The 26,340-nt window shown below is 38.4% G+C and overlaps 1 protein-coding gene across 1 annotated transcript; it reads right to left on the bottom strand.

Moving 5' to 3' along the window:
• Positions 1–26,340, bottom strand: LOC101704920 (uncharacterized). The gene is made up of 4 exons (XM_021248571.2): positions 26,225–26,340; positions 4,388–4,514; positions 4,145–4,202; positions 1–2,455 (listed from the first exon to the last, which is right to left on the bottom strand). The coding sequence occupies exons 1-4, from the start codon at positions 26,306–26,308 to the stop codon at positions 190–192; spliced, it is 2,535 nt and encodes an 844-aa protein (XP_021104230.2). The 5' UTR covers positions 26,309–26,340; the 3' UTR covers positions 1–189.

Genomic DNA, 26,340 nt, shown 5'->3' with positions numbered 1-26,340 from the left:
GTGAGCTCTTTTATGTATTTGAACATATTGATATGTGCTGATTTTCCACAGTGCTTGCTTTCATAGGCTTTCTTCCCAGTGTGAGTCCTTCCATGTCTTTGACAAGCACTATGTGTGCTGAAAGCTTTCCCACATTGCTTACACTTATAGGGTTTCTTCCCAGTACAGGCTCTTTCATGTGTTTTGCATTCACTGTCCAGTGAAAGCTTTCTCACATCGCTTAAACACACAGCGCTTTTCCCCACTGTGAAGCTTTTCATGTCTTTGACAAGCACCACGTGTGCTGAAAGCTTTTGTGCATTGCTTACACACATAGGGTTTCTCCCCACTATGAAGCTTTTCATGTCTTTGACAAGCACCACGTGTGCTGAAAGCTTTTGTGCATTGCTTACACACATAGGGTTTCTCCCCACTATGAAGCTTTTCATGTGTTCGACAATTACTGCTTGTGCTGAAAGCTTTCCCACATTGCTTACAGACATAGGGTTTGTCTCCAGTGTGAGATCTTTCATGTACTAAACAACATCTACGTGTGGTGAAAGCTTTCCCACACTGCTTACACACATAGGGCTTCTCCCCAGTGTGAACTTTTTCATGTAATCGACAATAACTGCTTGTGCTGAAAGCTTTCCCACATTGCTTACAGACATAGGGTTTGTCCCCAGTGTGAGCTCTTTCATGTATTTGAACATATCTACGTGTGCTGAAAGATTTCCCACATTGCTTACACATATAGGGTTTCTCCCCAGTGTGAATTTTTTCATGTGTTTGACAATAATTGCTTGTGCTGAAAGCTTTCCCACATTGCTTACAGACATAGGGTTTCTCCCCACTGTGAGCTTGTTCATGTATCTGAAGGTATGTATATGTGCTGAAAGCTTTCCCACATTGCTTACAGACATAGGGTTTGTCTCCAGTGTGAGCTCTTTCATGTACTAAACAACATCTACGTGTGGTGAAAGCTTTCCCACATTGCTTACACACATAGGGCTTCTCCCCAGTGTGAACTTTTTCATGTATTTGACAACGACTCTTGGTGCTGAAAGCTTTCCCACATTGCTTACAGACATAGGGTTTGTCCCCAGTGTGAGCTCTTTCATGTATTTGAACATATCTATGCGTGCTGAAAGATTTCCCACATTGCTTACACATATGTTTCTCCCCAGTGTGAATTTTTTCATGTGTTTGACAATAACTGCTTGTGCTGAAAGCTTTCCCACATTGCTTACAGACATAGGGTTTCTCCCCACTGTGAGCTCGTTCATGTATCTGAAGGTATGTATATGTGCTGAAAGCTTTCCCACATTGCTTACAGACAAAGGGTTTGTCTCCAGTGTGAGCTCTTTCATGTATGTGACAAGATCTACGTTTAGAGAAACCTTTCCCACATTGCTTACACACATAGGGTTTCTCCCCAGTGTGAATTCTTTCATGTGTTCGACAATAACTACTTGTGCTGAAGGCTTTCCCACAATGCTTACAAACATAGGGTTTCTCCCCGCTGTGAAACCTTTCATGGATTTGAACATATGCATATGTGCTGAAAGCTTTCCCACATTGCTTACATACATAGGGTTTCTCCCCAGTATGAACTTTTTCATGTGTTTGACAATTACCTCTTGTGCTGAAAGCTTTCCCACATTGCTTACAGACAAAGGGTTTGTCTCCAGTGTGAGCTCTTTCATGTATTTGACAAGATCTACGTTTAGAGAAACCTTTCCCACATTGCTTACACACGTAGGGTTTCTCCCCAGTGTGAATTCTTTCATGTGTTCGACAATAACTACTTGTGCTGAAGGCTTTCCCACAATGCTTACAAACATAGGGTTTCTCCCCACTGTGAAACCTTTCATGGATTTGAACATATGCATATGTGCTGAAAGCTTTCCCACATTGCTTACATACATAGGGTTTCTCCCCAGTATGAACTTTTTCATGTGTTTGACAATTACCACTTGTGCTGAAAGCTTTTCCACATTGCTTACATACAAAGGATTTCCCCCCACTGTCATTTTTCTCATGGATCTGAATATCACTGTCTGTGCTGGAAGCTTTCAAATTTTTCTTACATACAAAGGCCTTCTCTCTAAGATGAGTTCTTTCATTAAGATCACAGGAGATTTTCCCACATTGATCACATTCACAGGATTTCTCTCCACCTTTTGTCCTTGTATGCCTTTGAAAGGACTGGAAATCACTGAAGTTCCTTCTATGTTGATCACATTTATGCAAATTGTCTTTGGGTCCCAAGTATTTACATGGCTTCAGTGCAGCTGGAGCTATGACGGGCATACTTTGTGACAAATGACCAATCAGAGGCTCCCTACAAGCAAGGCTGTCAGCTGGTGTTGAACCAGCTTCTTTCCTGTGCACATTAGCAACTGGAGTCCAAATTAATGTTTTTTCATATTGATTCCAAGCTTTACATTGATAGCATTTCTCTGCTTCTTCGTTGCTGTAAAGAAAAAGTCACAATACAATGGGTCTCCATATTAATAATTTACCAGAAGAAATTCTGTTTGAGGTCTGCTAAGAAATTTAGACAATGAATTAACAGGATGTCTGGAAGGCAGTCTTCAAAACACAAGAGTGGTATTCACGTAGGAACTTTTAACTGGGTATATTTTCCAATACAGAAAGTTTAGCTTCATTTTGGGCAATTTGCACATAGGTGTATCACATACTGATCATTTTGATACCTTTTCTCCCATCGCTCTACCCCTTCTCTTCTTACCCTGTTTGTTTTTCCCCTCTCCAAAATACCAGCTTTTCCTTTTTCTATCACCTCTCCTTTAATTTACTCACTAATATTTTTTGGTTTGTCATACAAGAGAAACCATGTGATATTTCACATTTTATGCCTGAGTTATTTCACTTAACATGATGAAGATCCACCTATTTCTTTTAGCAAACATGATATTATTCATATTTTTGGCTAACTATATACCCATTGTCTGTTTTCAGTGCTAGGAATTAAACAGAGGTCTTAGAAAAAGACTGATTTTTTTTTTTTTTTGGTACCGGGTATTGAACTCAGCTCCTTGCACTTGCAAAGCAGGTGGCGGAACCACTGAGGTAAATCCCCAGCCCTTAGAGGTCTTAGAAAATAACTTCCAGCTTTTTAATTTCTTTTGAGACATATTCATTGATGATTAAGTGCTTTAATTAATCTGCTTTCCAGATACCGGAGTGACAAGAATGAACCATCACAATGAACATATCTACAATGTTCTTTATGTGTGCATCCATCCAGACATCAAACTGATTCCAGAGCTTAGCCAGTATAAATTGGCCTGCTTTGACTATGGGTATGCATATAGGTATGCATATATAAGTACAATATGATGATTTTCACTCTTTTGAGAATATACCCACGAGAGGTATGCTTGGATCAAACTGAAGTTCTGCTTTCAGCTTCTGAGACATCTGTGTACTGATTATCATAGTGGCTGTACTTAACATTCCACCAGCAACTTTGGAGAATGCCTTCTAAGAATTTTAAATCATTAATGGACCCAATTCTCTGCAGAATGTCTGGAAAAGACCTACCTCAACACTAGCATTCATCTGTACTTTCAATACTGCTTCAAAGTTAGCAATTTTTAGTCACTGAATGTCTTAAATGTATACATGAATAGGTATCTTGAAGATAGGTTCCTGTCAAAATTCCAAGTTTATTCTTTACATATACATCTATTTATAGGAGCCAGGGATTTAGCTTAGTGGTTTAGCCGCCTGCTGTGCAAGTGCAAGGACCCAAGTTCGATCCCCGGTACCAAAAAAACACCAAAAAAACAAAAAAAAAATCTATTTATAATACCTAAATGCAACTTCATACATTTTTACAGTTAGGCTGGGGATTTCGCTTAGTGGTTCCACTGCCTGCCTCCAAGCACAAGGTCCCTAATTCGATCCCTGGTACCAAAAAAAGTGAAGTTAATCTGGTGCTAAATGTCTCCAGTCCTAATGTTAAAAAAAAAATTTTTATGATTAAATTGTCAGATTATACATACTCAAGCTGTATACAACTTTGGAGAATATTTGTGACACTAAATTGCACTTGTGCTCATTTCCTTGATTGTCATGTTTCTACTCACACACAGAGTATTGAGGAACATTCTTTTTCCTTGTGAATGGAAATTACCTTAGATTTTTCCAGTAATTTCTGTATTCTTCAACTTCCTGATTACTCCACGTTCTTCCTGAGTTGTAGACATAGAAATAGAATGACTCGTTATAGTATTACATAAAAATTAAGATTCCAATTAGATTCATGATATAATGTAGTATATTCTTCAAAATATTTTCTCTGTCTAAAGAGACAGCACAGATGAGTAACAAGCAATATTCTGTGATTGTATAGATGAGAAAGAGATGTCATCCTTACCTATAGCAGCTATGTTCCTAAAAGTTTCTCCCATCACATCTCTGTAGAGCTTCTTTTGGGATGGATTCAGCAAAGCCCACTCCTCCATGGTGAAATTCACAGCCACATCCTCAAAGTTAATTGCATCCTAAACATCATAGAGAGATTTCTCAAAGGAAGGTTGAGACTCACAGCATAGGATCCCTCAACTCCTCTCATAAAAAATTGAATTCAGAGCTAGGTGTGGTGTGCATATGTGTATCCCCTGCACTCAGGAGGCTGAGGTAGGATTGCCATGAGTTCAACTCCAGTGTGGGCTCCACAGTGAGTTCAAGTCCAACCTGAACTACATAGTGAATCTCTGTCTCAATAAAACAAAACAAAAAATAAGCTGAATGGACATTGAATCATTCAAATATTAATATCAACTATTAATTCCATGTCTTCTCATCAATTTGAAACATATGCACATTTTTTTCAGATAATAATTGTAATGGAAGAGCAGAATAGGAACATCCAGAGAATACACTGTGCTATTATTCCTGGAGATAGATGTGAATCTTTTCAAATAAACTTGAAAAATTCTGAATCACATGACCAATGGAATGGATAAGATAATAGTTGGTTCGTGATTCACCTATCAGCACTTGTGAACAATAGTGAGAGAAAATAAAAAACCTCTAAAAATAGTTCTCTTGCAATTTCTATAAGTCAGGTATTAAAAATCCCAAGGGAGGAAACTAAAAGAACATTGTTCATAGAAACTCACATATGGGACACTTAGGAAAAGTCCCCACCGTGGGATAGTGTTCATCCGTAGGGCAAGAGAGATTGAGTCAGATCGTGTGTCAATCATTTGGATGTTCTCATCCATTGCTCAAGGCCCAGTGAAAAACCTTTCTGAATATTTCTAGGATATTCACATTGTTATTAGTGTTAAATCCCACCAACAATTTTGAAAATAAAATTTATTGTAAAATATTCAAACACTAAGTTACCGTTAAGAAACCACATAATAATTTATATCTGCGTTCATGTATAAAACATAAGACATCATTTGCACACTGGTCAACAATAAGCAAAGCAGCACAGGGCCAGAGATTTAGCTCAGAGGTTCCGCCACCTGCCTCGCAAGTGCAAGGACCTGAGTTCAATCCCTGGTACCAAAAAAAAAAAAAAAAAAAAAATAGCCATAGGCAAAGCAGCACAGTGGCAAACAGGAGGCCCCTAGAACCCGAACAAGCCATGCTCAAACTATATTGCCCATCAGGAGACATCAGGTTAGACAGAGAAAGAGAGAACAGGTATCAGAGCTGATCAATGACTACACATCTGGGTTATGGTCCCAATGCTGTGCCCATCTGGACAGGAGTGGTTTTTATGTTGACATATGGGAGGGCAATGAATCATCAAATTACCTAGGAAGGGGAAGGGCAAGGGATAAAGAGAAAAAAGACAATAGAGATTTGTGTAATTTCAAAGTATATGGGGCGCAGGGAGGTCAGTGCCTCAGAGTGGACAAAGAAGAGTCTAACCAAGTTATCCACTATTTATTGGGTACACACAATAATTGGAGGGAGTATAGGTTGACTTGGGGGGGTGGAGGTGATCTGAGGTCTGATCCTGTGCAGATGCAAATCTCATGCTGGTGAGAGCAAAAAGGAGAGCATTCCCAGCTCAGTAGGTGGGATGAGCTGAGCTGATGAGCAACTCCTCCCTCCCCAGGTAAAACCTTTCTCTTTTGTATTCTACTTGGTTCTCAAGAAACCAGGACGTCTCCTGGTGGTGTCATCTTGCCATTGAGACCCATAGCTTCACAGACCATTGAGGCATTAGCTGTGACCAGAGGCAAAACAGAGTTATGTTTCCACATGCCATATCCAGGTCAACATTGGGCCTTAAACAACTACAGTCATAATTTAATTTTGAAATGATTTTTCCCCAAAATTTATGTAGAAATGCTCCCAACAATAACATTGATGAGGGTAGATTTTATAGAAAGATATGCAAAATGATTCACAATTCTATCAATAATTCAACAAAATCTTCAGAATCTATATTAATCTGACATTATTCAATTTGTACCTTAAACAATGATTACAGTGATCAGATGAACCATTTCTCTATAAAGAACAGTCTTTGATACATATTCTACTAAACAGACCATCAAATTATATGAACCAAAACATGAACATGAAGAGAAATTCATTGATTCGCAACTATGTCTGAAGATGTCAAAACAACTCCATCAGTAATTGAGAGCTGAAGAAGAAAGAAAAATCTGCAATGGAACAGTTAAAATAAACAATATTGTGCTTCATGGGGATTGGTTGGATACTGGATAATACTTCATCTAATACATAGTGCAAAGTCTTCTCAAAATCACAAGAAATGTTCACGCAAATAGGTCATGTGTAGAGCAACAATAGAGAATTTAATTTCTAGGGGGAAAATAATTGAAATATGTTATGGACATGTACCAACTCCCTACAATGAATGCAGTCATTATGTACTTTAAACACATAGCAATAAAAGTAAAAAAAAAAAAAAGTTGCCCATCAACTGGAGACTGGATAAAGAAAATGTGGGTTTTTTTATAAAATGGAGTACAACTCAGCCATAAAAAATGAGAAATTAGAGACATTTATAGCTGAGTGGATGCACATTGAGGCAATACTCTTAAGTGAAATAAATAGGACACAGATGTGTAAATACTGAATAGTTTTGCTGGTGTGAGAAACTGAAAGTGTAAATAAGGACTAAATGTATTATAGGTCATGTGAAATAGGAAGGGGCAAAGAGGAAGGAAGTGGGAGGGCTAAGGGAAAGGATAGAAGGGAATGGGATTAATATGAGAAAATGGAAAAATAGGAACAAAATCTTTGTAAATAGGGAGGGCTGTAGGGGTTGAAGGGAGGGTTGGGCAAGGGTGAAAAACAAGAACCAAGAGAGACTATGTAAAGGTGCAAATTTCCAATGATGAATGTCATTATATTGTACACCTAAAATGTACCAATGATTACAATGAATAATCGATAATGTAAAATAGGAATAAAAGGTCCAAAGCGGTAGGGGTAGTGGGAGGCACAGGGGAAAGGAAAGAAGGGAAAGGAAAAAATGATGAGAAATGGAAAAAATGGAAATAAAGTCTTTGTAAATAGAGAAGGGTGGAGGGCATGAAGGGAGGGCTAGGAATGGGGAAAAAATAAGAACCAAGATGCATTATATAAAGGTACAATTCCCAATGAGAAATGTAATTGTGCTGTATACCTACAATGTACCAATAAAAGAATTTAATACAAAAAAAAAAAAAAGTGTTCAAAATGAAAATTTTATATGCAGGCTCTCACACCTATTCAAATGAAAGCTGACACCAAGAGCAGAAACACATTTAAAATCCTAAGAGGGCTAGGGATTTAGCTCATTGGTTCCACTGCCTGCCTTGCAATTGCAAGGTCCTGAGTTCAATCCCCAGTACCAAAAGAAAGAAAGAAAGAAAGAAAGAAAGAAAGAAAGAAAGAAAGAAAGAAAGAAAGAAAGAAAGAAAAAAGCCAATTAAGATCTTAAATTACAATGCTGTAAATTCAATGGGCCAGGGATTTAGCTCAGTGGTTCTGCAGTCTGCCTCCCAAGGGCAAGGACCTGAGTTTGATCCTTGTACCAAAACAACAACAACTAAAATCCTAAGAATTAGAGATTAAGGGCTAGGGATGTAGCTCTGTGACACAGCACCTGCCTGGCAAGCAGGAGGATCTGAGTTCAATTCCTGGTACAAAAACATGAAAAAGAAATAAGAGATTAACTCCTAAACTTTTAAGACACATGCTTCAAATACAAGGCTTGATTAAATATTAAGGATGTAAAAGCATGTGAATGTACAACATATTAATTATTTCAGGGAACAAGAAATGGGTGCTTCAAAAAAAATTAAAACAGACATGCCGAATCAGCCCGCTGCAGCAGAAAGGCAGGTCTGTGCACGCCCTACCGAGGTTCTGAGTCAGGCGGAAGACACCGAATCACCCACTGCAGACAGGCAGCCACCTGATTCCACATTACCAAGGTGCAGAGGACACCAGACCACCAGACCACCAGACCAAGGGACTGAGTCCCACTGTTCCCGGTCCAGAGGTAGGGGCTTCTGAGCCATTGTCCCATTGGTCCTGGTCCAGAGGAAGGGGCTTCCCAGCCACCATCACTCCTGCTGCTCCCAGCCCAGAGGAAAGGGCTTCTGGGCCACCTTTTGTCCCGCTGCTCCTGGCCCAGAGGAAGGGGCTTCCGGGCCATCATCCCTCCCACCACTCCCGGCCCAGAGGGAGGGGCTTCTGAGCCACCATCCCACTGCTCCTGGTCTAGAGGAAGGGGTTTCCCGGCCACCATCCCTCCCACTGCTCCCAGCCCACAGGAAAGGGCTTTTGGGTCACCATCCCTACCGCTGCTCCCCGCCCCTGTCTCACCTCACCCAGCTCAGAGGAGGTAATCCATGCAGGTGCTAACAGCTCCCCGCCCCAGTTGAAATGAGAAAACACATAAATAAGGCTCAAAACCAGACTTCCAGATCACCTACAGCAACCCCAAAGGGAAATGAGATGGAACACTCTGATACTCAACCACCTGGACCCACTGAACTGGCAACAAAAGGGGATCTGGAAAAAATGAAATCAGACAAAATTTCTCAGATAACAGGAGAAATTGGGCCCTTAGTGCAAGACATGATTAATAAATCTAGAGAGGAGCTCAGGAACATGATGGAAACCCAACATAAGAAACAAATGGAATCCATAAAACAGATGCAAATAGATTTCCAGGACATGAAAAACTCCATTGAAAGTCTACACAGCAGAATGAGCCAGTGTGAGGACAGAATTTCAGATATAGAAGATAAGATTGCAATTAGTGACCAGGAAAAGAAAAATTGCTTCAAAATTATAAGGGAACATGAGAAATCAATCCAGCAGCTGCTAGATGATGCAAAAAAGAATAACATAAGACTGATTGGGCTCAATGAAGAAACAGGAGAGAGTGCACATGACATAAAAAATCTCTTCACAGAAATAATGGCAGAAAACTTCCCAAGCAGGAGAAAAGAGCTTGACATACAGATAAGTGAGGCATATAGGACTCCAAATAGCCTTGCTCAAAAAAAATCTACACATAGGCATATAATTCTTAAGATTCCAGAAACACAACAGAAGAACAAAGTTCTCCAAGCAGTCAGAGAAAAGAAACAAATCACATGCAAAGGAAAGCCCATTAGAATCACAGAAGACTTCTCGACACAAACCATCAAGGGAAGAAGAGCTTGGAGTGACATATTCCAAGCCCTAAAAGAAAACAGCCTCCAACCCAGATTGATGTACCCTGAAAAACTATCTTTCAAAATGGATGGAGAAATAAGATACTTTCATGACAAAGAGCACCTTAGGAACTTCATGAATACCAAACCAGCACTCCAAAGAATTTTACACAATAGCCTAGGAACAGACATTGAGGATCACAACCCCAGGAAGCAAAGCAGAATGAACCCATCTGGCATGACAAGAAATTAAATGGAAAGGGGGGAGAACCCAACAAAAAGAAAAAGTCATGGCAATGACAAGTCAATATAAGTTTCAGTTATAACCATCAATGTTAATGGTCTCAATTCACCAATCAAAAGAAATACACTGGAAGAATGGGTCAAGAAGCAAAATCCAACAATATGCTGCATACAAGAAACACACTTAATTCAAAAGGAAACTCATAGACTGAAAGTTAAAGGGTGGAAAACAATACTCCATGCGATGGGAACCTGAAAAAAAAGCAGCAAGAGCTATCCTCTTGGCAGATCAAGTAGATTTCAAACCAACACTGATTAAGAGAGACGAAGAAGGACACTACATCCTTGTAAAGGGAAGAATCCAAGAGGAAGAGATGACAATCATAAATATCTATGCACCAAACACTAGTGCACCCAACTATATAAAACAAATACTAACAAACATGAAAAGCCATATATGCACTAATACAATTGTGGTGGGGGACCTCAAAACCCCACTGTCACAAATAGATAGATCAACTAGACTAAAAATAAGTAATGAAATACTAGAACTCAATCAAACTCTTGAACAAATGAACTTAACAGATGTTTACAGAGTCTTCCACCCCACAAAATCAGAATACACATTCTTCTCAGCTGCACATGGGTCATTCTCCAAAATAGACCACATACTCACACATAGAACATGTTTAAGTAAGTGCAAAGGAATTGAAGTTATCCCCTGTATATTATCAGACCATAGTGCAAGGAAATTGGAGATCCACGGCAAAAGAAACTCAAAAAATTTCATAAACATGTGAAAATTGAACAACACACTTCTGAATAACCAATGGGTCACAGAGGAAATTAAAGAAGAAATCAGACAGTTCCTTCAATTAAATGACAATGACAATACAACATATCAGAATCTATGGGACACAATGAAAGCAGTCTTACATGGGAAATTCATAGCAGTGAATACACATATTAGGAAAACAAAACAAGCCCAATTAAACAACCTGATGCTGAACCTCAAGCTTCTAGGAAAAGAAGAGCAGGACACTCCTAAAGCTCATACAAGGGAGGAAATTATAAAGATCAGAGGAGAAATCAATGCAATGGAGACTAAAGAGAATGATACAAAAAATCAATGAAGCCAAGAGTTGGTTCTTTGAAAGAATCAACAAAATTGACAAACCTTCAGCCAACCTTGTCAGAAAAAGGAAAGAAAAGGCCCAAATGCATGCAATTAGGAATGAAAAGGGTGAAACTACAACAGACCCAGCAGAAATCCAGAGGATCATCAATACCTACTTCCAGAACCTATACGCCAATAAGATGGACAACACAGAATGGACAGATTCCTAGATACATATGAATTACCAAAGTTGAATGAAGAAGACCTAAAAATTCTGAACAACCCAATATCAACCAATGAAACTGAAAATGTAATTAAAAACTTATCACCTAAGAAAAGCCGGGGCCCTGATGGCTTCACTGCTGAATTCTACAAGACATTTAGAGAGGAACTGCTGCCACTACTGTTTAAACTCTTCAATAAAATTCAAAGGGAAGCAATACTTCCAAATTCATTCCTGGAAGCAAGCATCACCTTGATCCCCAAAGCAGAGAAAGACCCAACGGAAAAAGAGAACTATAGGCCAATCTCACTAATGAACATAGATGCAAAAATCCTTAATAAGATACTGGCAAATAGAATGCAGAAGATCATCAAGAAGATCATGCACCCTGATCAAGTGGGATTCATCCCAGGGATGCAGGGATGGTTCAATATATGAAAATCAATTAATGTAATACACTATATCAATAGAGCCAAGGACAAAAATCATATGATTATCTCCATAGATGCAGAAAAAGCATTTGACAAAATCCAACATGCATTTAGGATAAAAACCCTATGAAAAATTGGAATAGATGGTCTCTATCTCAAACTGATAGAAGCCATCTATGAAAAACCAACAGCCAATATCATACTAAATGGTCAAAAACTGAAATCTTTCACACTAAAATCAGGAACAAGACAAGGATGTCCACTATCACCACTCTTGTTCAATATAGTTCTGGAAAATTAGCCATGGTAATTAGACAAGAGAAAGAAATAAAAGGAATAAAGATAGGAAATGAAGAAGTCAAACTGTCATTATTTTCAGATGACATGATACTCTATATAGAAGACCCCAAGAACTCCATTAAACGTCTTCTAGACTTAATAACCAAATTCAGTCAAGTAGCTGGTTACATGGTCAACTCACAAAAATCAATAGCTTTCCTCTACACCAATGACAGACTCACTGAGAGAGAAACAGGGCAAATAATTCCTTTCACAATAGCATCCAAATAACTGAAATACCTAGGTATCATCCTAATGAAAGAAATCAAAGACTTCTTCTCTGAAAACTATGGCACTCTGAAAAGAGAGATTGAACATGATATCAGAAAATGGACAGATATCCCCTGCTCCTGGGTAGGAAGGATTAATATAGTGAAAATGGCCATACTTCCAAAACTGCTATATAGATTTAATGCAATTCCAATTGAGATCCCAGCGCAGACTTCATAGACCTCGAGAAAACAATCCAAAAATTCATTTGGAGCAAGAAGAGACCCAGAATAGCAAAAGCAATTCTAGGTAACAGAGACATGGCAGGGGGTATCACAATCCTCAACCTGCAACTATACTACAAAGCTACTATGATAAAAACAGCATGGTACTGGCAAAGAAATAGGCTTGAGGACCAGTGGAACAGATTAGAAGATGCAGAAACAACACCAGACACACTCAGACATCTCATCTTCGACAAAGGAGCCAAACACCCTCACTGGAGGAAAGATAGCCTCCTCTTTAATAAATGGTGCTGGAAAAATTGGGTTTCAACTTGCCAAAGATTAAAACTAGACCTGTATCTCTCACCATGCACTAAACTAAAATCAAAATGGATTAAAGATCTAAATATTAAAATAGAAACTCTGAACCAGTTGGAACAGAGTTTAGGTAGAACCCTTGAAGACATCAGTGTAGGAAAAGATTTTATGAACAAAGCCTCAGTTGCCTGTGAACTAGCACAAACAATCAACAAATGGGATCACTTCTTATTAAAAAGCTTCTGCATAGCAAGAGAAACCACCAGCAGTGTGAAGAGACAAACCACAATGTGGGAAAAAATCTTCACCTGCTCTTCCTCAGACAAAGGTCTACTATCTCAAATCTATAAAGAACTTAAAAAGATCAGACCTCCCAAATTTAAAGACCCAATCCAAAAATGGGCATCTGAAATGAACAGACATTTCTCAGACAAAGAAGTAGAAATAGCAAATAAATACATGAAAAAATGTTCAACGTCACTGGTCATTAGAGAGATGCAAATGAAAACAATGCTGAGATTCCACTTCACTCCAGAAAGAATGGCTGCTATCATGAAATCAACCAATAACAAATGCTGGCAGGGCTGTGGGGAAAGAGGAACCCTGCTCCACTGCTGGTGGGAGTGTAGACTGGTGCAAGCACTGTGGAAATCAGTATGGAGATACCTCAAAGAACTAGGACTGGAAATCCCACTTGACCCTGCTATTCCACTGCTGGGGATCTTCCCCAAAGAATTAAAAGAATCATCCCACAGTGATATATGTGTGCCCATGTTCATAGCAGCACAGTTTGTAATAGCTAAAACTTGGAAACAGCCCAAATGCCCATCAACTGGAGACTGGATAAAGAAAATGTGGTTTTTTAATAAAATGGAGTACTACTCAGCCATAAAAAATGAGAAATTAGAGACATTTATAGCTAAGGGGATGCACATTGAGGCGATACTCTTAAGTGAAATAAATAGGACACACATGTGTAAATACCGAATAGTTTCTCTGGTGTGAGAAACTGAAAGTGTAAATAAGGACTCAATGTATAATAGGTCATGTGAAATAGGAAGAAAAGGGGCAAAGGGGAAGGAAGTGGAAGGGCTAGGGGAAAGGGTAGAAGGGAATGGGATTAATATGAGAAAATGGAGAAATAGGAACAAAATCTTTGTAAATAGGGAGGACTGGAGGGGTTGAAGGGAGGGCTGGGCAAGGGTGAAAAACAAGAACCAAGAGAGACTATGTAAAGGTGCAAATTTCCAATGATGAATGTCATTATATTGTACACCTAAAATGTACCAATGATTACAATGAATAATCGATAATGTAAAATAGGAATAAAAGGTCCAAAGCGGTAGGGGTAGTGGGAGGCACAGGGGAAAGGAAAGAAGGGAAAGGAAAAAATGATGAGAAATGGAAAAAATGGAAATAAAGTCTTTGTAAATAGGGAAGGGTAGAGGGCGTGAAGGGAGGGCTAGGAATGGGGAAAAAATAAGAACCAAGATGCATTATATAAAGGTACAATTCCCAATGAGAAATGTAATTGTGTTGTATACCTACAATGTACCAATAAAAGAATTTAATAAAAAAAAAGTAAAACAATGCATATACATATTGGAAAAGAACAAAGATCACAACATTAGAAATTTACAGAAATATTAGCAATATGAAAATTAAAATTGCTCAAACAGAACATTTCATTGCCCATTTTTATGTAAATTATAGACAATAGAGAATAAATTAATACAAGTATCATATTAAAGACATCATTGAATAATTAATGTAATCCATTACAATAAAATCTAGAGAATTAAAATCAGAAAATGGTGGCAGTGGATATAAACAAAACAGAAGATTAAAAAGTAATAAGCAGAGATTAAGATGAAACACATAAAAATGTCTTTACTTGCATATAACATCAAGATATATGCTGGAAATATTAAAGTACCAAGAAGAACCTAATGGGATTACTAAGGTGTTGTACCACACATTAGCTTAATATATAGTAATATGCCATGTAAATAGTTACTACTGTAAATAGTATCAGGTGTAAACATATGGATTGGTAATTATACACAAACTTAAATAAATTAAGCTCTTGTACATGTTGGCAAAACAATAAACCACATATTTATTTAATATTAGCTGAAAATTTCATATAAAATTTGTTATTTTGTATTTTTGTCATCTGCACACCAGCGTTTTCCTGATTTTATCAAAAACTCTAATTATCACTTGAAGATAATTAAAAATAACAGATTTAATCACATCAAAAATTTTTTTAAAACCATCTTGCAATATGCTAAGCTGAGAGGCAGTGGAATAAGGCAGTGAAGTGGCTGAAACATGAATTTTTCTACAATCCTATGGACAGTTAATTTGAGGCAAAGAAACCAGAAATAATCTATTTAGGATAATACCAACCTCAACTATTAACACACAACTGAAATCAGATAACTTTTTTTTTTTTTTTTGTACCGGGGATCGAACTTGGGTCCTTGTGCTTACAAGGCAAGTGGTGGACCCACTGAGCTAAATCCCTGGCCTGATAAAACATTTTGCATCAAGAAACTGTTAAGGTCTGAAGAACTTCCAGAAAACCCAACCTGTGATCACCTTGCGGGTAGCTACATGAAGTCAGAGAGATGTACTGGAAGGAACCACAGGTGGTTTCTTCACCTGCATCCTCAGTCTATAGATCTTTAGGCATATGTATGGCAAATGCAAACCAAGTAATTTGCTTCTAAATTTTTTTGCTTCTTCAGAGGTTATCAAGTCACCATTCCATTTTTAACTAAGAAAAGCATCCATTTCCTGTAAGTCCCTTCCTCCTAACAGCATATTCAGATACTGAACTCACCAATGAATGAATTCACTGATGAGGAGGCCTATACAAACCAATCAGCTTTCAAATGCAAGTGACATTTAGGAGACACTGGAGATATAAACCATAATACCTGGTCTGCTGCTGAGACAAAAACAGAGCATACAACACGGCAGTTTTGCACACAGAGAAAAATCACACAGTTGTCATGAATCTCCCATCAACCCTCCTGCTCACTGACCAGCACGGTGAGGAGTGAGGCTGCAGGCACTGAGCTGGCAAAGGCAGGGCTCTGCCCATTGTAAAGTCAACTCACTGGGACAGGACAGGATGCTTAGGTCCTGGCAGATGTCTCAGCCCAGCCCAGAGGGTTAGAAAGGACCAAATGTGTACCAGTGAGAGCTGACATACAGGAACAAAGATTCCTCAACTGATGATGAGAGGCCCAGATCCTGCCAAACCTGGTTCTCTCCACTTCTAACCAGAAGGTGCGCATGCAGCACAAATCTCAAACCTATTTTGGGCTATTTTGCCCTGCATAATCACCGTTTTCAGGATTGAGGAAGTCCAAGGACCTTCCCAAGCAGTCATAGTAGAATTCATAAAGGAAGTGAAGCAAACCCAAGCCAGGTTGGGAGCCTCTCAGCAACACACTGGTAGGTTCTGACCTGAGTGTCTGACAGAGAATTCTAGTCTCCGGCCAGTGTGTGTGACTGGACAGTTCATACAACAGCAGCTCTTCTTCACTGATGCAAGGCTGCTCCATTTTCTGCCCACTGAGCCAAGAGGGAGAAGAATAATACAATAGCTGCTTGAGATGAGCCCAGTGACAGACTGTAGACAAACCCTCTTGGCCCAGAATTTCTCCAAGGACTCTGACTTGACCCAACTGTTGGATCACTGCATTGAAGCAGGATTTGCTCCTAGCTTGACAGGGCTCCCAGTGTCTCCTTACTGGACTCATGGGCTCTTTTCTTTTCTGTTCTGTGAAAACAGGATCACTACTGTGCCAGTGCAGTTCCAGAGTCAATGTCACATGGAGAGAATCACTAAACCCAAAGAACAATCTGGGTCCAGTAAAGGCCTGAACACAGTGTAATAGAAGGAAAAGCCTAAAGTTGTCAGTGGGAGTAAAATTAACTGAGCCCCTTAGCTTCATGGCTCAGAGTTTCTCAATCATTTTCTAGACATTTTCAGTAAACTAAGTAGAGCCATGCCAAAAAGGAAATATAAATATTGACTAAATGAAGAAGCTGGTATAATAGGATGACAGTATTATTAAAGGAATCAAGATGAAAGAAAAGAAAATATTTCCTATGCCTCATTCGGGAAGTTACTTATTCCAAGATCACAGAGAAATCCAGACTCTGAAGGCTAATAGTACCAGAAGGGACAGAATAATATTTGCAATGTAGCCTCATCCTCAATTACTTCTCTGTGATGAAGCAGGAATAGCTAAGACCTTAAAAGACTGAATTCTTCAGAATATGCTCTTTCTCCACACAGACTGAAAGCTTTTCTCTTTCAACATATTAATTTTCACATAGTAAAGGTTTCACCTCGAGTCATGTGATGGTTAGACTTACTGTAGTATTTATTGGTGTGAAAGATTCCTACGATATTAGTATGTCACATGTCTGGGTGCATCTGAGTAAAGAAAAGGGACATGATCTCAGAGATTACCTCAGATCCAAAAATCCATCATTCAGGCTCTTTCCCCACTCAAGAATTTCCACTGGAATGTGGAAGAGCTGGTGCTGGAAGACTCAAGGAACTACAGACCAACAATCAAGGGCAATGGCAGATACCAGAGCTCCTCTCCAGAAAAGAAGAGACTTCTTTTCTGCCCTTTTTATTCCATCTTGGGTACAAGCTCACCCTTGCAGGGTGGCTTTTCCCTGTGTAGTTAGTATCCTACAAGCCAATCATCCACAGACAAACCCAAAACTTTATTAACTTATGGTGCTTCCTACCCATCAAGGAACATATCACAATTAATGATGACAAAAACCTAATTGAAGTCTCTCTTTATCTAAGCATTCCCTGCACAAACATTTTTATAAGTACAAATTCTAGCCCAATGAGCACTTGCAGGAGTTGAAACAGGAAAGCTAAGAAGCCAAAAAAGAAAAATTGAAATCAGGTGCAATAGTTGTAAACAAGAATGGTTGTTTTGCCTATTGGGATCCAAAACAGAATGAAGACACAATGGTGAAAATTTTGACCATAGCACAGCTCAAATGGAAACTTAACTGTACTTAACAATTCTTAATTGTACTGAACAACTTGCTAGATCTTACAGTGCTTTTCTAACATCTACTCAGAGATAAAGGTTTTCACATTCACCATGGTGATAGAGTATATTAAGAACTTAAGTTAGAGTTTGGCAACCTTTTGAGCTTTATTAATTCTGAGTACAGGAAAGTGCATGCATTTGCAGTCACTGCAGAAAGGAATGGATGAAGAGGTATGAGAAATCTCATAGTGCACAGGTCCTAGAAAACACATATTTGAATATGGTCCCATTTGATCCAGCTATTCCCCTGCTGGGTATCTTCCCAAAAGAATTAAAAGAATCATAACACAGTGATATATGCTCACCCAGCAGCACAGTTTGTAATAGCTAAAACTTGGAGACAGCCCAATTGCCCATCAACTGGGGACTGGATAAAGAAGATGTGGGTTTTTTAATAAAATGGAGTACTACTCAGCCATAAAGAATGAGAAACCAGAGACATTTATAGCTAAATGGATGCACATTGAGGCCGTACTCTTAAGTTAAATAAATAGGACACACATGAATAAATACTGAATAGTTTCTCTGGTATGAAAAGCTAAAAGTATAAATAAGGATCAAAATGTATAATTGATAATGTGAAACAGGAAGAAAAGGTCTAAAGGAGTAGGAGAAGTGGGAGGGGTAGGGGAAAGGAAAGAAGGGAAAAGAAAAAAAATATGAGAAAAGGAAAAAATGGAAACAAAGTCTTTGTAAATAGGGAAGGATGGAGGGGGTAAAAGGAGTGCAGGGAATGGGGAAAAAATAAGAACCAAGATATATCATGTAAAGGTACAAGATCCCAATGATGAATGTAAATGTATTGCATACCTAGAATGTACCAATAAACTTAATTTTAAAAAATATATATTTGAATGTATTTATAAAATTTAGCTTTAGCTCAGTGGCAACATGCCTGCCATGCAAGTGAAAGGTCCTGAGTTCCATTCCTGGTACTCCCCCAAAAATGTATTTGCTCAGAGTCCATCTTTACTTGATAATTTAGAATGTAGCAATTTGCATTTACTTAATATCTGTATTATTGTTATTCACTCCAGACATGAAACTTCCTATTGTATAGGAAATGTAAGGAGCTAAGAATGATGCTACACATTTGCAAACAGAGTTTCTAAAATATCTAAAGCAAGATCATCACAACAAAAATGACAAAAAGGGCAACTTAACATGAGTTTATACTGCCAGACAACCAGTATAAAAAAATTTTTTTTTGGTACTGGGGATCGAACTCAGGACCTTGCGCTTCCGGGGTAGATATGGTGGCACTAAGCTAAATCCCCAGCCAAACCTGTATAAAACTGTAAATATAGTTAAAATTTCAAAGAAATGCAAGTACTAGAAAGCATAATATCAGGGATGAATAAGATGAAATACTTAAATCACTAATAAATAAGATGTCCAAAGTTGCAAATTTTAACAACCTTCGAAAATGCATTGTACACATTATTTCAACTAATGTACTTAATCTTCAGACAATATATGAGATATATTGAGAATATTTATAAAATAGAGAACAAGTAGCTAACTCTTAAATTCACCTAGGATATATAAAATCTTTATATATCTTATGACAAAATATAAATTTTGTATTTGACAAATATAAATATTATACAGATTATAATAAGGAAAGGTCAGTATCACTCTCTTCCTTTCCCCCTGGAGAAAGGTTTGAATTACTTGAATATCCTTCCAGTCTACACATACGAAATCAATGTTTCCATCCAAGTTCAGTAGACACTCACTTTAACTGCAATGACTCTAGAGTTCATCAGCTCATCCTTTTTTTCATTTTCCATAACTTAAGGTGCTTCAATTTTTATGTGCAATTATTTAGAAGTGTGACTATTTGACATCCCAGCAAAAGATGTTTACTGACTGGTTTTTAAATGAATACAAATTTGACGATTAAAAAGACAGAGTATCCTAGTAAGCCTTCTGGCCAGAAATTCTTATGAAATTGAAGAATGCCAGAGTCATATTTCAGCAACAGTAGCGGTCATGACACTTAACTTGCTTTAGTTATGGATCCTTTGCTGTAAAATGATTGTCATATTCCTAATTATTAATACATACTTACATATGATGGAAGAAGGATACTGCCTGCTTTTTTCTTGGTCATGAACATGTGACAAAATACACAACATATTTAAAATGGAAAGCTCATGTATTTATACACTACTGTTATTAGGTGTTCCCAGCTTTGTAACACAAACATTCAGGATTCTTCATCTTTTTCTTTTTTTTTTAATGTAGCTCAGGTTGGCCTAGAACTCACTAGATATCCCAAGTAGCCCAGCTTGTACTTATCCTGCTGCATCTTCATCCCAAGTGCTGGCATTTCAGGCATGAGTCACCATGCCTAACCCTAACCCTAATGCAAAGGTGTTGTTAGCTGATTAACAGTAAAAATAGAAAAAAAATTCCTTCTATCAAAAGTGAAAGAATGTCCCTGTATTATGTAAATATAATAACACTGTAGGGAGGAATCTACATTTTCAAATGTACATTTAATTAGAAGTTTGAATTTCTTTAAATTTTTTGCAAACTGGAGCCAGGGATTTAGCTCAGTGGTGCTGCGCTTGCCTCTCAAGTGCAGGTCCTGAGTTCCATCCCCAATACAAAAAAAAAATGTTTTTACAAAAATGTAATACAAAAAACAATTTTTTTGCAAATATTTATAACCTCTGCCTTGAAAGCAGTCAACTAGATGTCCCAATCTATTTCCTCATTCACTCTATGCCCATATGTAGATTTGTTGAAGAAAATGTCTCCTCCCATGTCACTGTAATGCAAGGACATTATTTTTTTTTTTGGTACCAGGGATCGAACTCAGGACGTTGTGCTTGCTAGGCAGGTGGCAGAACCACTGAGCTAAATCCCTGGCCCTGCAAGGACATTATTGACATGCAGACATGATCTCACATAACATTATTGCAAATAATATTTTAAAAATCTTTAAAAGTCTGAAAAACTTCCAAAAAGATAATACATATAAATAAAGTTGAAGATGATAAGAATATTGGGAAGAAAATGTACAGACTTAGATGTGATGATGCAATATGCTAAGGATGCATTGAATTATATGCTTAATACAACTTTATCTATAATATCAATAAAACAATATGAACTTGAAAAACATATGAGACTCTCTTCTAAAAATCAAAAGACACACATATTTTTGAAATCCCAAACAAAAAAAGAGAAATGTTCTCTCAAATTATTTGCCAAATGCTATACAGCTACAGTCTCTAAAGCAGACAACACGTATATACACTAAGCTTAAAAAGTAATACCAGCAGATACATCTGCTTTAACCAAACTGAGATTTGATAAGGCTGGCAGTAAAAATCAAGAGTAATATATAATTTGTCAGTACTTTCTGGAAGTAAATTGCTCATTTTATATGTTCAGTAAAACTTCTTTTTGTATCACAAACTTGAAGCATATATTCTTGACAGATTCAAAAAAGCATATAAAATATGACCCTAAAATATGGAAGAAAGTATAAGAAAATGACTTGCTGATCTACAAATGAGAAAATCCTTTGAAATAAAATTTCAAAGCCACAGATTTTAAGGTGACTTTCAAAAGATACAAAAGATGATAGTAAGAATTTCTGTTAAGCAAAGAAAATTCTCAATGAAATCAAAAGGTAGGGAAAAAAATCACAAGAAGGTATATTGGTCTCTACAAGTGATAATGAAATACCTGGAAAAACAAGGACAAAAAAAAGCTCATCAGAAATATGAGAACATGACATAAACACATAATTTATAGGAGGTCTTACAGAGGAAAAGGAAAAAGAATGCCTAAAAACGAGAATAAAGGACAGAAAAAATGAAAAGAAGCAACCAAATTTCACTATGAATCTATGAAACTTGTCAAATTAGAAAAAGTCCAGGGCCTGGGATTTAGTGCAGTGGTGCCGCCACCTGTTTCACAAGCACAAGGTCCTGAATTTGATCCCCAGTACCAAAAAAAAAAAAAAGTCCAGTGCTGATGGTTATGAAAACAGAAACTAGAGAGCTGTAGTGTGGACAGTGGGTATGAGTCTAAATGATACACACTCTGTGCACCAACAAAGAGGCTCCTGAGCACCCACGGGATTTTCTCAAATCTGGTTCTGGGACAGCAAGTAAGAGCATGATCCTTGTTGCATGTATATCAGTGACAGAATTAGACAAGCCTGCCCTCCCATAACTGTGGAAATGTTATGCAGACAAACAAGGGAGACCCTGTGAGGAATTACATCTACATACAGCAGTGCAAATGAATCTGGAAAATAATACTGAGTGAATTAATTAAAACACAGTATGAACTGTGTAACACAGCACTTCAGCACTAAAAATGTATGTACAGGAGGTTGGGGTGTAGCTCATTGAGAGAGCACATGTACAGTGCTCATCAGTATCTAGGGTCTATACACAGGACAAAAAATGTACATGAAGCCATGGGATATACTCTAGCAGTGATGAGTAGGGACACAATGTGGAACAAAAACACACTTGCAACAGGTCTGTCAAGCACAGCACTAGTGATGCTTGGGGCCAAGATTTCCTTCTATTAAGAGCAATCCCATTTGTTATGTGACATTGTTCAACTACCTTGACCTCCTTCCCCAAGGTGCTACTAAATCTTTCCTATGCTCTAGGTCATAGTAACAAGGAAAAACCTGAGACACATTTTCTGAAGTGCTCAATCACTACTGCCTGAAAACCACTTACTTAGCCAGTGCAGCAGACACTTAAGCCTTTGAATAATAAGGGATGAGATGGCCAAAGACCCCACGACCTGCCAAATCTCTAACTCTGCACTCCACATCCAAGCTCAGTGACTCTCCACAAAGTATACTCTCTATCCTTGTACACTCTCTCCTTGTCCTCACCACTGGTACCCACATTTCAGATGTCACCAGTGTGAAAAGCCAAAACAGGCTCCACTACTTTATGCTGTATGATGACAGCTACAGGGAGATCCAGATAGACTAAAAGGCGCTCTGAACCGAAGCTGTGTCATAGGCCATTCCCAGTGACGTCTCCAGGATACACACATGGAAGGTCTGTCCTCAGGGTGTGGGGAAGCTAAGAGAATTCTGAAGGATTCATCCATTGTAGGCAATTGTAACTTATGAACCAAATCACAAAGGCTCATGGTTATCTCTTTTTCCAGAGAGAGATATAAATCATTGCAAAGGGGACAGCCTGGGAAATAGCACTTCTGGACAGACATGGCTTCAGCTCAGAAGTGGGATTACATGAGTGGGCAAACTGGCATAGAAAGGCAGATGTTTACCCAAGGTTAAAACAGTTACAAGGGTTTCCAAAATCAGCATAAATTAAAACTAGGAATAGAAGTATTTTCTCTTCAGCCTTGCACATGCTTGGTGTCTTGTGTTCAAATTATTCAGGCCTCTGTCTGAAAGTCTCTATCCTATCCTTTTGTTACTGTGATACAAGCTAGACAGTATAATCAGAGTGAGGCACCTCTTAATAATAATAATAATAACAACAACAACAACAACAAAACAACAACCATATTTTTTTTTTTTTTGGTACCAGGGATTGAACTTGGGACCTTGTGCTTGCGAGGCAGGCGACAGAACCACTGAGCTAAATCCCTGGCCCAAAACAACCATACTAAATCAAAGCAAAGAAACAAAAAAAACCCCTGCAAAATTCAGAGTACTGTTCCCTTTTTCAAATACTACTCATATTGTTTTCCTGATTTAGTTGCTCTGGGGAACCTAATTAACACAGTTCTCAAAAAGGGAAACAATCTGATCAGTATCATGTTCTACCAGGATTTTTTGAAGAGTTGAAATCGACACACTTATATTAGAAAGGAAATATATAATGATCAAACCAAAGGAAGTTGAAAACAAAATGTGTTGAAAATGTATAGAATATGGCTGATCAAGCAAACATTACTGCTAAGCCTTGGATCCTTTAAACCTGCTCAGCACACTGGCTTGAATGGTGTTTGGGGAAATATATGTAACATAATATAAAATGCATAATAATACTAAATATCTCTTGCACTTTACTGAATGCAGTGCACTGTACATCACTGCTTGTTCACCATTGGTTTCCTGTTGCTGACAGAGCAGTGATTCATTACTGCTGTCTACCATCCTGTGCTATACTGGACCATGTATCACTAGGGTGCAAAAAGAATAAAATAAAAAACTCAAAAGAAGATTTCCACTGGATAATTTTTCTTTTATTCTTCAGTACTGGTCATTTATCATGGAACTTAGCACATGTTAAAGAAGTTACCATTCAGTGGAGATAAATCTCAGAATTTTTTTTTTTTTGAGAGGTTCTCCCTTGGTAATTCAGCCTGGCCCTGAACTCATTATGTAGCCCAGGCTAGCCTTGAACTGGCTGAGGTCCTCCTGCTTCTGCTTCCTGAATGCTGGGATTACAGGCATGTGTCATCAAGTCCAGCCTCATCCCTGAATTTATATTTCATATTGAAAGAGGGTCTTGCTCCATTGTCCAGGCTGAGCTTGGTGTTGTAATACTCCTGTCTCAGACTCCCAAGTAAGTGAGTAAAGATGCAAACCACCATGCTTTGCTGATTTTTACTATACCCAAGCAGTGAAATCTTGCTAAAACATGATAAAGAACCTCAAACTGGCATAATGGAACATGCATGTATCCCAACAGTCACTGAGGTACAAACACCATCAAAAGATCATACCACCCTGGACAACATATTAAGACCCGATCTCAAAAATGTTTTTAAAAATTAAAAATTTTGGGCCAGGGATTTAGCCCAGTGGTACCGTGCCTGCCTCGAAAGTGCAAGGTCCTGAGTTTGATCTCGATACAAAAAAAAAAAATTTAAATTTTGGGGTACATAGCTCTGAGCAAAACTATAGAGTTCAGTTCCTGTACAATGAAGACAAGCACACCTTGAAATCTTCTGTATCCTGGGGAAATCACCTTTCCTTCTACTTCAGTAAGAGAGCCCATGCTATTTTTAAAGATACACCAAGGCCAGACAGTGTTCTAATTTCTGATTTTGCCTCATAAATGTTTAGATGAAATGATCAGTGATAACAAGACAAACGTATCTATTTTTAAATTCTCATTTCTTCAAGCCTGTGACTTTTTGCCAACGCACAGACCAAGCAAGCACACATTTCTTCCTTTGTGATTAACATAAGAACAATCTGACTTTCAGAGATCTATATTGTAGGTGGTACTATTGGTATGCTTCATCATTCCATTCTCTTCCACCTCCTTTCCACTCTCCTTTGATCTACTCTAAGCAGAAAACCCTTCTTTGTCTAGCCATTCATGTGCTTGCATAATTTCTTTTTGGGGCTTCTCCTCTACTCTAGTGCTCCTTTTAAAGTCAGCATCAGGCAGCATTTCTGAGTTTAAACAATGACTACCATCAGGCCAAGCTCTAGGGCCATTAATTCAGAGATTACACCCCTGTGCCTTTCCACTCATACACATATCACATATAAATGTCCATGCAAATGCCCCAATTCAAGGCTTTTCTGTGTGGGTTTAACAGGCAGCCCCTTCTGGAAGTTGTCCTTAGTAGGTATACTTTCCTGTCCTTGATAATACTTTAACATCCCCCCATTCTTCTCAGAATTGTAAAATGTAGGGCAGTCCTTACTTAAACAGTCTAATTGTGAGTAGGGGGTTCACCTAAATAATTAAGATTATAAATTTCTTTTGCCTTGCTCTATATGGAACCCAGGACTTTATTCACTAGGTGTTTGGCGAGTGCTCCCCCAGTGAAGCACATCGACACATTACTATAAATTCTCCGGACCTCTGTCAACACCTATTATGAGTATGGAAATGTGAGGACATATTGAAAATTTATGAGATAGCTATAAATATTAAAAAGCCCAAAATTAAATAAATAAATAAATAAATAAGCATAAGTCTGAGGAGTTATGGCTTTGAGACCCTGCATCACAGATATTTATAAACTTCTGATCCTCCAGATCTGCTACTGGCAGGAATGAGACAAGGGACCCAGCTCACAACAGCCGAACCCTGCTCCAATCCACATCTGAGTCAGGGTCTCCCCAAGCCCCTTCCTCTCCCCAGATTGCTGGCGGTCTAAGGGCAGCAGGGAGTTTCCAAGACGGCATTGTGGGCTGGCGGTGTCACAGTGAGAACAGAGCTCTGGGGATCTAGAAGTAGTCTTGCCCCAGCAATGGCCAAAAGGGACAGAGAATGAGTCATTGCCAGTCCAGGAGGACCTCAGAGTCTGAAGCGAAGAGCAGAGACTCTAGCCACCATAGCGGGTTCTGACCACTTCTAACAGGATCGCACCCCAATTGCCCCCCATTTCAGGGCTCCCATCCCACAGCGTTACCATTGCGTGGCTTTTGGGACTCCCAGGGTCTTTCCTAGGTAGACTGCAGCTAGCAGAAGCAACAGAAGGCGGAAATGCAAGCATTGTGTTCAGTACAGGCAGTTTGGTACCACGAA

This window comes from Heterocephalus glaber, unplaced genomic scaffold (genome assembly GCF_053883595.1).
Source record: "Heterocephalus glaber isolate CG9 unplaced genomic scaffold, H.glaber_assembly_v1.0 deba00001757, whole genome shotgun sequence".
NCBI lineage: Eukaryota > Metazoa > Chordata > Mammalia > Rodentia > Bathyergidae > Heterocephalus > Heterocephalus glaber.
Note: the sequence above shows the minus strand (reverse complement) of the source record. Positions and strands in the feature narration are given on the sequence as shown.

Excerpts from the sequence above, each read along its gene's own strand:
- LOC101704920 (XM_021248571.2), bottom strand. The coding sequence starts at position 26,308 with ATGCTTGCATTTCCGCCTTCTGTTGCTTCTGCTAGCTGCAGTCTACCT. Across the intron at positions 4,203-4,387 it reads TAGGAACATAGCTGCTATAG|GAAGAACGTGGAGTAATCAG; the intron begins GTAAGGATGACA and ends TCTACAACTCAG. Across the intron at positions 2,456-4,144 it reads AATTACTGGAAAAATCTAAG|CAACGAAGAAGCAGAGAAAT; the intron begins GTAATTTCCATT and ends TTTTCTTTACAG.